This window comes from Peromyscus eremicus, chromosome 13, assembly GCF_949786415.1.
Source record: "Peromyscus eremicus chromosome 13, PerEre_H2_v1, whole genome shotgun sequence".
Taxonomy (NCBI): domain Eukaryota; kingdom Metazoa; phylum Chordata; class Mammalia; order Rodentia; family Cricetidae; genus Peromyscus; species Peromyscus eremicus.
This window is the reverse complement of record NC_081429.1, coordinates 3,264,450-3,278,737: the sequence shown is the minus strand read 5'-3', so window position 1 is coordinate 3,278,737 and position 14,288 is coordinate 3,264,450. Positions and strand designations below refer to the sequence as shown.

The 14,288-nt window shown below is 48.3% G+C and overlaps 1 protein-coding gene across 1 annotated transcript in view; it reads right to left on the bottom strand.

Annotated features, from left to right (window-relative positions):
- Positions 1–14,288, bottom strand: part of Efhd1 (EF-hand domain family member D1) — a 56,723-nt gene that overhangs the window by 22,581 nt on the left and 19,854 nt on the right. Inside the window, exon 2 of the mRNA XM_059277981.1 lies at positions 170–317. Within this exon, the coding sequence (XP_059133964.1) occupies positions 170–317 (148 nt within the window). The remainder of the gene's footprint in view (positions 1–169; positions 318–14,288) is intronic.

The following is a 14,288-nucleotide window of genomic DNA, read 5'->3' as shown; positions in this document are numbered from 1 at the left end:
CAAGTGCTGGGATTATAGGAATGTGCCACCCACACAGTTTACAAAGGATGTGTTTAAAAGCTGAGTTGATGATTAAATATCCATTCAAAGAGCATTCTCAGAGGCAAACCCATTTGCATTCAGGGGCTGTGGACTGGGGGTCTTCTCGGGCTCAGCAGGCCACAGGTACCTCCCGGAAGCTGAGCTTGCCATCAAAGTCCTCATCCACCTCTTTGATCATACTCTTCAGGCCCAGGTGCGTCTGGGGAGCCCCCAGTTTCTCCATCATGAGCTTCAGCTCCATCAGGTCAATAAAGCCATCCCTTCCAGCATCATACCTGCAAGGTCAGAGGAGGAAAGGTCAGGACAGAACTAGTCTCCCAGATGTGTAACTCTTGGTTTTATCTACAGAAGAGTAACTGCCTCCTGCTTTGCAAGGCTTTTCAGGCCACTTTACCACAAGTGACCCCTCAAGGCTACCTCATCCGGAGGGAACCCCCCCCCCCACCACCACCAAGGCCACCTCATCAGAAGGACTCCTCAGGTTACCTCATCAGAAGAGACTCCTCTTTTAGCAAAAAATTTGTCTTTGTGCTTTGCACTCTCAAAATGTCGTTCATGTCTTTTATTTCCTTCATGGCTTTCATTGTCAGTCAACCAACACAGATCCAACACCTCCAAATGTTGGACTCTGTGCGTGGGGCATGCCCTGAAACTCAACAGATGCTACACCTAGTGACAGACCTTCCTAGTGGTCACCGTCCTGGAGTCTCTGCCACACCATTCCTGGCACCTCCCCTCTCTCCTGCTTGTGTTGTGTCTTTGAAAGCTGCCTTCCACCCCAAGTGTGGCTGTGAAGTGGGTGTGGTCTCGCCTCAGGCTCTGTGCTTCTACTTCCCGGTCACTTATCTCCATGCCTGAGTAGTCACAGCTCTGTGGGTGGCTGTCCTCCCACGGGGGCCAGCTCCTCTCCTGGCTGTCACTCTAGCCATGCATCCCTGCCTGGAAATAAGACCAGCTTCGTGAAGTAAGAGGTCTACCTTGACCCTTTCTCCTTGGGCCAGCCATCTTCAGGTACCTACTCTGCACTTCCTCCCAGCCACTTCCTACCCAGCTCCCTTTCAACACTAGGGCCTCCCAGGACTTCCCAAGGGCTCCTTGGCTCCCTTCCCAGTGAGCCCTTCCTATACTTCCTGCTTCTTCGTACTTCCCAGAAACCCTTTGTTGCTCAGGTCTGAACATCTTGCTTTAAAGAACAAACAAGAAAGTGACAGCACTCTGGAGGCAGAGGCAGACAGATCCCTGTGAGCTCCAGGCCAGCCTGTTCTAAGTAGTGAATTCCAGGCCCGTAAAGAGAAACCCCATCTCAATAAAATAAAAAGAACAAATAAGAGGCTTAGGATGAAGCTCAATGAAAGAACACTTGCTTAGCATTAGGCAGGAAGCCCCGGGTTCCGTTCCCCAGCATCACATACACAGAAACAAGAATGAATCAGTTAGGAGGGTAGGGGAAGGGGGAGTGCACGCCTTTAATCCCAGCACTCGGAAGGCAGAGGCAGGAGAGTCTCTGTGAGTTTGAAGCCAGCCTGGTCTACAGAGTGAGATCCAGGACAGCCAGGGCTACACAGAGAAACCTTGTCTCAAAAAAAGAATGAATCAGTCAGGTCTCCACAGCCAAGATCTGGGAAGCACCCAAGAGTCCAGACACAGATGGGCTGATAACACAATGGGCTCACCCACACAGTGCAGTATAGAACAGTTACAGATTGGAATATTCCTCAGCAATAAAAGGAAGAGAACTTTGATGCATGGTACTACACAGGTGACCCTCAGGGATGCCACAATAAGTCAATTAAGTCAGTCACAAAAGGACAGTAGCCAAACTCATATAGACAGAGGCTGAAGGGTGTTTTCTGGGGTGGGAGGGATGGCTTCATGGGTAAAGGTTCAATCTGGGACAAGGGTCAAGTCACTGGTGCAACTCTGTGTACATACCGAAGGCCCCTCAACTGTGTTCACTTAAATGGTTAATATGGTCATTTTATTTCCTTTGTATTTTTATTATTTTTAATTATGTGCATGTATGTGAATCTGGGTGTGGGTATGTGCCCATGAGTGCAGGTGCCCACAGAAGCCAGAGGCTTCAGATCGCCCTGAGGTGGAGTTACAGGGGGTTGTGAACTACCTGATGTGAGTGCTAGGAACTAAATTTGGGTCCTCTGTAAGAGCAGCGCTCACTCTGAACCACAGAACCATCCACCGGTCCACTCCCCACTCCCGTGTGTGTGTGTGTGTGTGTGTGTGTGTGTGTGTGTGTGTGTGTGTGTGTGTGTGTTTAGACAGGGCTCCACTCTGTAGCTCAGACCAGCCTCAAATTCACTCTGAATCTCCCAAGAGATGGATTGCAGTTGTGTGCAACTACACCAGCTTGAAGTGGTCATTTTTGTTAAGCACATTTTACCATATTTTTAAAAGATTATATTCAGTCTTTTCTACTATCTATCTGCCCCCACCCCCATAATGAAAAAGCATCTCTGTTGAGAACCACCACCATTCACCAAGAAATGTAGCCTGTGGGCAACTGGAAATCTAACTGTGGGCCGTGGTATTAAAGCTCACATTGTCATGCTGGAAGGGGCCAGGACTCCTGGACACACTGACACACGGCATTCTAGCCACAGGGGCTGATTCATGCTGTCCTGCTCATTGCAAACACAAGCACCACTCCCTCCTCCACAGCCTTCCTGCTCCCCAATCGCACCCATTGCATGTCCTTTTCTGGTGCCAGGATTCACTGCCCTCTCTTGTTAGCTGTTTCTTCCTCAAGCCCTCTGAGCTCCCACTGGGCACAGCCTTGTTGCTGGAAGACCTACTCTAAAAAGTATACAGGCAAGATCTCTGTGTGACTAGTGATGACCTCTGAGAATCCTGTAATATGGGTGCCCCATGTCTGGAAATCAACAGGGTGCCTCCAGGTTTCCAGATGGGCCAGTCCAGGACCCCAAGGCATAAAAGGATGATGTATGATCACTTAATAACACAATACCAAACATCCAGGAAGCTGAGGCAGGACTATCTCAGTGAGTTTAAGGCCAACCTGGGCTACAAAGCTTGAGACCCTATCTCAAAACAAGCAAACAATGATTTCCATGGGTTTACCAAAACTGACTCAATGTAGACCTCATTTACCTACCTTTTTTTTTTTTTTAACTGAAAAATCAAAGCTCTAGGGCTAGGAACGTAAGTAACTTGGTGGGTGATACAGCCCTTGTCTGCAGCCCTTGTGTGAGGTTCCAAATGACTCTCCCATAGTCATGAAAATAGATGTTTGAGCTATTTCTCTGTTTTGGATCTCACAAATGATGCCACTTTGGGAGTGGCGATGTGGCACAGCGGTTAAGAGCATGTATTATTCTTACAGGGGATCCAAGTTCCCAGAACCCACATCAGAAAGCCTACATCCACCTATGACTAGAGTTCCAAGGGATCTGATACCTGCTTCTGGCCACTGTAGTTCTGAGTGCACACATACTACACGCGCACATACAAATGAATAAAAATAAAACTTAAAAGCGTACATCGTAAAAAGGAAACTCTTCAGAAGTCTAACCTACTTTAAAAAAGATGATGCCATACCGAAGACACAATACATCTGACTCAGAACCTGGGGAAAACAAGCTGCCATTAAGCTGGAAGCCTCGTCTCTATTGGCTAGCTTTCAGTGTTCGAAGGTGCTGCGGACCCTAACGGGAGAAAAGGAATCATCATTCTTAACAAACGTGAACCCCCGAGCTAAAACAAGACACACCCATTGGTGCAGCAGTGACCCAAATGTATGGGAGTAACCAACCACTTTTTCACGGGACTCCAGGCAGATTCCACAAGTTGAAACCACCCACACCTAGCACCATTACTGAGGCCAAGAACCTGTGGTTAGATAGGCCATGGGCCTTAGGGGAGAACTTGCTACTATCACTCTGCTAAATGTACATAATATTAAACTGACTCCTAATGACTTATTGTTATACCCATAGATTAGTGTATCAGGAGCTCTTATCAGAGAAGCTTCTTTTTGCAATAGATGGTGGTTAACACAGAGACCTACAACTGATCAAGGAGCAGAGAACAAGACTACAGGATGCTCAGTCCTAAGTGGGACAGCTATACCACATCCCCTCCTCCCAAGGCTAAAGGATCATGATGGAAGAGGGGACAGAAAGGTTTTAAGAGCCCTACGTAATGGCTGACTAAAGGACACAGCAGGGAAGCTGCACATGGGAACTAAGAGTATTTTAAATGTCATGCACAAGGCCTATGCAGACTCAGGCTAGATAAAATTCTAGCATGGAGAGGAGAGACGAAGTACCAGCCCTAGCTAAGAAGTATTGGCAGTTGATATTTCACACACACACACACACACACACACACACACACACACACACACACAGAGAGAGAGAGAGAGAGAGAGAGAGAGAGAGAGAGAGAGAGAGAGAGAGATTGTTTTCTTTAAGGGTGTGGTGTTGGTAGACCAGCCTCCAATGAAAGTCACATATCCAAGACCAAGAGCAGTATAAACTGTATTTGTATTTGATGGGTGTCTTAGTTAGGGTTTTTATTGCTGTGAAGAGACACCATGAGCATGGGCAACTCGTATAAAAGGAAACATTTAGCTGGGGCTGGCTTGCAGTTCAGAGGTTTAGTCCATTATCGTCATGGTGAGAAGCATGGCAGTGTGAAGGCAGACAAGGTGCTGGAGAAGGAGCTAAGAGTTCCACATCTTGATCCACAGGCAGCAGGAAAAGAACTGCCTTGAGCTTCTAAGACCTCAAAGCCCGCCCCCTAGTGACACACTTCCTCCTACAAAGTCACACCTCCTCCTAACAGTGCCACTTCCTATGGACCAAGTTTTTATAGACATGAGTCTATGGGGGCCATTCCTATTCAAACCACCACAGTTGGTTTAAAAAAAAGGACACAAAGTTGGGTGGGAACGGAAGTAGAGGTGGATCTGGAAGAAGTTAGGAGAGGGAGTAAACATTATCAAAATGCATTGTACTAATAAAAAATGTTTCCACTTTGAACATTAGGGTACAAGTGTTCCTGTGTTTCAGTTTGCTTGTAATATGTCCAAAGGTGAACTGCTGGGATGACACACACTCCTTTACTTTGGAAACACAGATGTCAAGCTGGCCCAACAGAAAACCAGGGCCAACTCTGATGCTACTGCTCAGGTGAGCAGGGCTCTCCACTATACACTTGTGGGAGATTCACCCAGACAATAAGGGGGGCTGTCTGTTCCTGAGCCATCTAAGGAAGGTGATCTCTGATCTTGCTGGGGCATATCTGTCAGGGAAGAATCTAGGCCCAAAACTAGTAAAACAAAAGATATAATCAGGGGAGAAAGGATGCTGGTTTGATGACCAGGAATAAAACACAGCAAGGAGTTCAAAGTGCTAAACAGAGAGTCACCATACAACCCAACAATTCCATTGATGAAGTATTTATCTAAACTCTTCTATTATCAACAAAAACTTGGGAGTCGAATATTGGGGTAAAAACCTGATAGATCAAGCAAGCAGTGGAGAAACGACCAGTTAACCCTCTCTCTCCATGTTTCCCAGATTGAAAGGGCTGGCAAATCTATCCAAGCCCCTCCCTATTTTTTTCCTGTGCCTCTCTATCATATCCTGAGTCCTCCAAAATCTCTATGGCTAATTCAAGTCAGCTAGTCGTTGACTCCACCCCCTGATTCAAGGTTAACTTTTTTCTTCTTCTTCTTTTTTTTTTTTTTTTTTTTTTTTGTTTTGTTTTGTTTTGTTTTGTTTTTTTCGAGACAGGGTTTCTCTGTGTAGCTTTGCGCCTTTCCTGGAACTCACCTGGTGGCCCAGGCTGGCCTCGAACTCACAGAGATCCACCTGGCTCTGCCTCCCGAGCGCTGGGATTAAAGGCATGCACCACCACCACCCGGCCGAGGTTAACTTTATTAACAGTCTCAGAGTATCACAGTGTGATCAAATATCCCATATTTCTTTTTCTCTCTCTAAGTATAGCAGATTGAACCTAAGGCTGGTGATTGAACATACCAAGCCGGTGCTCTATGGCTGAGATACATACTCATCCCTCTTTCTTAATTTTTATTTATTTATTTTACTTTCTATGGATATAGAAGTAGGTTCTTAGATACTTGTACATGAAGGCTCATCACAACACTATCCACAACAGTTAAATAGAAGAAACCCAAGTGTCCATCAGCTGGATATGCAAAAACAGGGTGAATCCATGAAACAGAATGAAAGGGAAGTTCTGGCACATGCTAATGCATGGATGAAGTAAATGCATAGTTATGTGAATTAACTCACGCTAAGTGAAACAAGGTGGAGGCACACATTGCAGGATTCCACTTCTATGAGGCACCTGGAGTAGCCAAATTCACAGAGACAGAAGTACAGGGATGATAGCCAGAGACTAGGGGAAGTGCAAGGGAACTGTCAGAAGATAAGAAAACTCAGCGGCCCATGGTGGGATGACTGCGCCACAGTGTGAATGCACTGAACACCACTGAACTGAATGTTTAACGTTAGAATGCTTACTGAAAGTGCCTTGGATTTGATCCCAAGCACCAATTTTTAAAAAGTTGAGAGGAGGTTAAATTTATATGTATCTGTTGTACAGGACTAGCCCCTGAGCCAAACTGCTACTGTGTTCATGAGTAGAGCTGTGCCTGCTTGCAAAGTATCACCCCAGCTGGGCTTGTGGACTATTCCCTCATAGAAAAGGAGTGGGACGGTTATGGGATATGGTGGTTTGAATAAGAAATGGCTCCCATAGGCTCAGAGATTTGAATGCTTGGTCATTAGGGAATTGCATTACTTGACAGAGGTTAGGAGGTGTGGCCTTGCTGGAGGAAGTGTGCCACTGGGGGTGGGTTTTGGGCTTTCAAATGCTCAAGCCAGATTCAGTGTCTCTCTCTCTCCCTGCTGCCTGTTGATCCAGATGTAGAACTCTCATCTACCTCTTGGGTACCATGTCTGCCTGAATGTCACCATGTTTCCCATCATGATGACAATGAACTAAACCTCTGAACTGTAAGCCAGACCTAATTAAATGCTTTCCTTTATAAGAGTTGGTGTGGTCATGGTGTCTCTTCACAGCAATAAAACACTAAGACATAGGACCTCACTGGAATATCCGGTTGTATGTTGTTAATCTGCCTGCCCTGGGGGAGTGAGGGGGGGGGCTAGAGTACACAGGTAGGGAAGGACTGGGGGACAGGGATCCATCTACACAGCCATGTGGAAGTCATCATCCATGCTGGCTGCAGACCTTCCAAGTGGGTCACCCACACTTCTGCCCAGAAGCCCTTACTCGTGCTCTGTAAGTAACCCTAATAAACCCATTAGCTACCCAGAATGAACTTTGGTTTGTCATTGAGACCTCACTGGGGTATGGGGGAATGCTGTCCACAAGCCCAGCTTGGGATGATCTTTTGCAAGTAGGCACAGCTGAACTCGTGAAAATTCTCTTGACTTTAATCTTATCACAATTTTTAAAAACAAAGGTCCTGGGGCTAGAAGATGATGGCTCAGCAGTTAAAAGAACTGCTACCTTTCTAGTACTATTCCCAGCTCCGATATGGTGGTCCACAATCATCTGTAATTTCAGTCCCAGGGAACGTTCTTCTAGTTTCTGAAGGCATTATACATATACACACAATATGCAGACATCCACATACATAAAATTTTTTTTTTTTTTTTTTTTTTTTTTTTGTTTTTCGAGACAGGGTTTCTCTGTGTAGCTTTGCGCCTTTCCTGGGACTCACTTGGTAGTCCAGGCTGACCTCGAACTCACAGAGATCCTCCTGGCTCTGCCTCCCGAGTGCTAGGATTAAAGGCGTGTGCCACCACCGCCCGGCACATAAAATATTTTTAATGAGAAAAGAATGAGGAGGAGGAGGAGGAGAAGGAGGAGGAGGAGGAGGAGGAGGAGGAGGAGGAGGAGGAGGAGGAGAAGAAGAAGAAGAAGAAGAAGAAGAAGAAGAAGAAGAAGAAGAAGAAGAAGAAGAAGAAGAAGAAGTGAGGTCCGGAAATTCCCTCCACTCCCAGGTCAACTTCTCAGGCCTAGGTAGGCCTCAGAAGAGGTAGAGCTCAGCAGCATGACTTCGGACACCTGTTGAATAACAGAGTCCAGGAGGCTGTGACAATGCTCAATAATGGCAAGCCAGGCTGCAAAGTCCCAAAGTCCCATAAAGGCAACCCTCTTCTCCAGTTCCATGATGCTCTGTTCCACCCTGTGCAGACCCTGCACTCCAGAGAGTCGGGGGCTAGTCAATGAGAGAACCCTAGGAAGGTGGACAGGCTAAAATCCTACTCCAAGTCAGTAGCAGACAGCACCAGGGGCACCTGCCAGGGAAGCAAAGAGCCGCCTGCAGATGCTGCCTGGAGCCCAGCAGTGACAGGAGAGGAGCTTTCTGAGGGCCCCTGAGAACTGACCCTGTAAAGCTAAGCTCTTACAAACAGGCTAGACCCAGATGTCTCTGTTACAAGAGTCCTGGTCAAAGCCAACAGGTTTCTACAATGTGGAACTTTCCAGAACCCCATCCATGAGGTTGTGTCCCAAACTTACAAGAGGGAACCAGATGACACAGGCCCAAGCTCACAGTCTTCCACGTCTGGGGATTTTCCATGGGAGAAGGTGGATTCAAGGGTTGGCCGGCCTTGGGGCTGGGGTTGTGGTTCAGTGGCAAGGCACTTGCCCTGCATGCACACACACAAAAGCAGGGGAAGTGGCCTAGTTAGGGCCCACTAAAGTAACTGTGATGCCGAGATGCAGATAAATGTCTTCTGTCCTCTGTTCACACTCTGCATTCCAACATTTACAAAGAAGGCTGGAGCCATGGAGGACGGTGCGGTCAAGACCCAATCAGTCCAGGCATTAACAGAGGGTTCCGATGAACAGGGGAGGGGGAGGAGCAGCTGACAGGATTAGGTGTAAGGATGGGGGTGATAACTAAAGGTCAACAAACAAGGCAAAGACTTGTCTTCAGCTGCTCTGGAGGGGAGGGAGCCTTCCCCACGCTCACCCAGAGGGAGCTGCCAACGAGGCCAGTCTGAGCGGGGGCTCCCCTCTAGACACAAGAGACGGGTTCAGTAAAGCCGTCCTTGAGTCTCCTTTGGGATTCTGACCTGGAAAACTTTCTAACAGACCTGAGGTCTAACACCTTCTAGGTCTAACAGAAAGCTCACATAGTTCAGGACAGACCCCAGTAAGCACTAGGCTCAGGTCAACACAATTTAATTTCTTTCATAACTGCACATGCATGCACATGTATGTGATGATGTGTATGTTAAAAGACAATATCATGGGTTAGTCCTTGCCTTCCTGAGGCAGAGTTCCTAACATTCATCACTATGTACACCAGGCTAGTTGGCTGAGTTTCCTGCCTCCCATCTCGTAGTAGGAGCTCTGGGAATAGAGACAGCTATTGCTTCCAGCTTTGTGTGGATTGCGGGACCTGAACTCAGGCCCTCACATTTGTGTGATAAGTGCTTCATCCACTAACCAACCCATCTTCCCAGCCTCCAAATGAGCTTTTAAAAGTTTAAAAAATATCTATGGGGATTTTGCCTGTGTTGCGTGTGTGTACACCACGTGTGTCTAGTGACAGCAGAGGCCAGAAGAGGGTGTTAGATCCTCTGGGACGTGAGTTACAGACAGTTGCTAGCCTCCTTGTGGGTACTAGGAACCACACCTGGGCCCTCTAGATCAGCCATTGCTCTTAACCACTGAGCCATCTCTCTGGGCCGCCTTCCCTCAACATCCTTTTTAAATAAGGAAAGGAGGGCACAGGGATACAAGCCCATACTCCTAACAGTCGGGAGGTAGAGGCGCAAGGCTGAGGTAAATCCAGAGTTTGAAACCAGACTGAACTACATATGAGACCCTGTCTCAAAACCAAAATGACGTTATAACTAAAAAGAGGGGGAGGAGGGGTTGAGATTAGAGTTCAGGCCCTTGGCAAAGTATTGGCTGGGAAGCAGAAGCCCACCAGAAGCAGTAATCCCAGGCAGAAAAAAGAGCCAAGGGGGAGGCAAAAGAGAGCCCTCACTCTGTTCTGCGGGAGGCCACCTGATTGACAGGGGAATAAGCATAGACAGCCGTGAAGGGACATCTCTGAGGTCGAGATAGCAGGAAAGAAAAGAGGCACCAGCCAGCTTCCCATCCCCCCATCCCCGCCCCAGTGCTCAGTTAAGGCTGCTTCCTTTTATTCCTGCTAGAAACAGAGGCCTAGTGCCATCTACTGAAGTCCCAGCAAGACTATAAAGTGACCACATCAGTGACATCTTCCTCCCCTGTGGAGCTGGGGTTTAAAATCAGACATGTCGCCCTGTCTTCAAAGTGACCCTTTGCAAGAGGTTTTACAAGCAGTCAGTTTCTTCAGGGCCTGGGTTTGCAAGGTGGGCAAGAGCAGAACTTGACAGGCCCGCTTTCATTTCCCACTGTCTCTGCCCCCTCAGAGCAGAGAGTGACTTACGCAGCTGCGCAGTACAAAAGAAAAAAAAAAAAAAGGACTCAAGACAGTAACTCCAAGTGCTCTGTGGTGTGTCTTCTCAGTGCAAGCCTTTGGGTCTTTGGGTCAATCCTGGAACAAATTAATCATAGCTGCCTGCCTGCACTGTTAATTAAGAGCTTACTAAGGGCCTTCCTCACTTCACTGAGGGAGGCAATTAGTGGCCTCATTCAACGGATGATGAAAACAGCCAGGTGGATCTGAATTAAGCTGGTGGATTCTCTCCCTCTTTCTTCCCTTCCTCCCTCCCCCTCTCTTCTCTCACCTTCCTCTTTCTCTTTTAGATAGTCTTTCATTTTAGCCCAGGCTAGCCTCAGATTGGTGAGTGACCCTGGTCTTAGCCTCCCAAGTGCTGGCATTATAGGTCTAAGCTGCCATGAACTATTTATTTATTTATTATTACATTCATTTATTCATGGGGGCGCATATGCCGTGGCACTGGGTAGAGGTCATAGGACAACTCGCTGGAATTGCCTATCTCCTTCTCTGGGACAGAGCTAAGGTCGTCAGGCTTGGTGGCAAGTGCCTTTACTGGCTGAGCCATCTCACCAGCTCCTGCCAAATTTAACTTGGGATTCTCAAGCAGGGTTGTTTTTGTTTGTTTGTTTTTTAATTTTTTCGTATGTATTGGTGTTTTGACTGCATGCATGTCTATGTATCAAATGCATGCAGTGCCTTCGGAGGCCAGAAAATGGCACTGGATCCCCTGGAGCTGAAGTTAGAGCGACCTGTTAAGAATCATGCAGCTGCTAAGAATAGAACCTGGGTCCTCTGGAAGAGCAGCCGGTGCTCTTAACCACTGAGCCATCTTTCCAGCCCTACCTCAGGCAGGGGCTTTTAGGCTTTCTAAAAGGCTTTTTTAGGCTTTTAGCAGGGAAGGCAAGAGCAACCAGCGACTGCATTTAAACTATGAAGCCCTCAACTCGAAAGAGGACTGGCACAAGGCGTGCTCACTATCCCAAGGGAGATCCGAGCCGTTTTAGCTGGATTACATCTTCTGCAGTTTACATCTGAAGAGCAGCAGAAATGAAGAGCTACGTTTGTAAGGTCTGGGAATGAGTGGGCTCTGAGTTTGGCCCCGCAGCAAGACTCGAAGCATATGCAACGGAATTCATTTCTGGTCAGTGGAGCGCTATCGTTCCCACCTTACGAACATTCAGAGGAATGGTCCCACCGGCTGAGCACCTCAGAAAAATTTCACCTGTTTCATCTTTCAGCACCTCTCTCAGAAGTGTGGCACTGTCCGGCTGCTGAAGACATGAGAGTCCACTGTGACTCGAGAGCCTGAAGTCATGAGGCCCAGCAACGGCAACTTATAGGTCACCCCTCACCCCCAAACATATTGGGCAGGGGAGAGAGATTACATCTTCCAAAGCTTTTAGGCTTAGAAAAGCCCCTTGGTCCCCATTTCTCCTCCACAGTACCAATCTCAAAATCCTCCTGCCTCAGCCTCCCCAGTGCTAGGACTACAGGTATGTGCCACCACACTCAGCTTTACCGCCTCTTTGTCCCTATAATTGGAGGGAGGAGGGTGTCAGGGTCAAACCCAGGATTAAGCATGCCCTCTGCCACTATGCTACACCCAGGCCTTCCTGGGATTTAAATTGGTTTAAGCCAGGGTCTCACTACAGAACTCTGGCTGGCCTGGAACTCACTATGTAGCCCAGTCTGGTCCACAAATTCCCACTGCTAGGATTAAAGGCATGTTCTATTGCACTTGGCAATAAATTTTAACCCAAATCTTTTTTTAAGCTGTTTCACCCAGCAAAGAACAAGCACAGGCTGGGGGGTGGGGTGGGGCTGTGGCTCAGTAGTTAAGAGCACTGGTTGCTTTTCAAGAGGACCTAGGTTGAGTTCCCAACACCTACATGGTGGCTCATAACCAACTATAACTCTGGTTCCAGGGGATCTGTTGCCCTCTTCTGACATCCACAGGTTCCTCGGGCCTGTGGTGCACACACATGTGGTGCACACACATGTGCATCCAGGCAAAGCACTCATACACATGAAAGAAAACAAATCTTAGCAGAATTAAAGACGAGGAGGAGTGGCGGAAGAGGAAGAGGAGGAAGAAGATAGCACAGCCCTTCTCCCGCCCTTTCCTGAGGCTTCCGTCTAGATGTACGATGTTTCCCATTTTCTCTGTCCCTTCCCTCTTCAGGTTCTTCGGAATTCGATGTGGGAGGACTCTAGCCTTCAGATGTCTCTGAAGACCTGGGCACAAGCCTCACCCTACTGAGCACCTGGGAGAGATTTGACCTGCTCTGTGGAGTTGTCAAAGGAGCTAATCCTCCTCAGAAGCCACCATGATTGGTGCCTGGGGCTCTTTCTGTGAAGGAGTTGCTACCCCAGACAAGCCATAGTCCACAGACAAGACAAGAAAACGGCTCCCAAGCTTCTACCCCAAAGACCTGCCCCGACTCAGCGTGGTCCCAGTCTTCACCATCTTTGACATCTGGAGGAAATGTAACCCACCACCTGCCTCCCCATTCTGGGTAGAAGAGACACTCTGTGCCAGCTCACCGGGGACAAGGCCAGGGTCCCAGCTCCACTGGGAAATAGTCTCTACTCTTTGCCGATTGGACAGCAATGAAGGCTGAGGAGGTCGGGTTGAGTCCCTGGCCACAGCAGCCACACCCAACCTGGCCTAGGGGGCCCAGCTATTAAAAAGACAGCAGGGAGGGGACAGAGCTGGTTTCTAGTGTCTGACTAGTTTTGGACACCTGCCTCCCACCCCCCACCCCCACTCCCCCACCCCCCACCCTCACTCCCCACCCCAGTGAGCTGCTTTTTCTTTTTGTTGGCACTGTGCAGAGCCCCTGAGCTTTCTTGGTTTTCACCTCCCAGAATAATCCTGCCATTAAGGGAGAAAGAAAGAAAGCAGGGTAACCTTTGTGCAGACGTTCTGCCATCAGAAACTCCCCAGGGACCCCTCAGGGCTTTCTCAGGAGGGTGGTGGTGCCTGGGGCCGAGTGGAGCCTGTGCCTCAGCAAGGACAATCTTTTGACACTGTAACACGATGTCATCTACAAAGTCATGCTTAAGAAGCTCACAATCGAGTTACAAAAATAATTGCTCCCCTTCAAAAAAAAAATCTGTTTTAGGTAATTTTATGATTTTGTGTTGGGGCACATTCATAGCTATCTTTGGGTGCATATAGCTCACAGGCTCGTACACTTGCAAATGCACATAGCAAGGCTTTGTTGGAAACGTATGTCTTTTCAAATGACTAGAGTTGGGAGCACAGAACAAGGACTGTGGGATTGTCAGAATCATTGTCTACCCCAATCCAGCTGGATAAGAGCCCATGTGTCAGCAGCTCCTGTGTGACCCCAGGCACTTTTAAGTCAGTGCATGCTCCGCCCCCAGCAGGTGGCCACGCAGAGGCCCAACCTGATGACCCCAACTCTATCTGTCTAGATTAGCCTCAGGGACTTCCTGAGGCCACAGGCCCAGAGTCCCTCTACCTAGGTCCCTGGACCCCCCCCCCCCCCCCCCCAGCTATCACAGCACCTGTCCTTCCTACCTTCCCAAGCGCAGGCTGGGAAACCGGATCTTCAGTGTGTTATCACTGCTTCCAAAGCCAGAGTGCTCACACGGGCTGTGGATGGCCCTGGTTCTCAGCAATGAGCGCAAGGACAGAGTTAACACGAAACCTCTGGTGTCCAGCCTGCTCACAGGCCACTGCTGTCCCACAGCTCTTGGCTTTCTGGAGCTCCCGATACTCATTCATTCAGTCCCT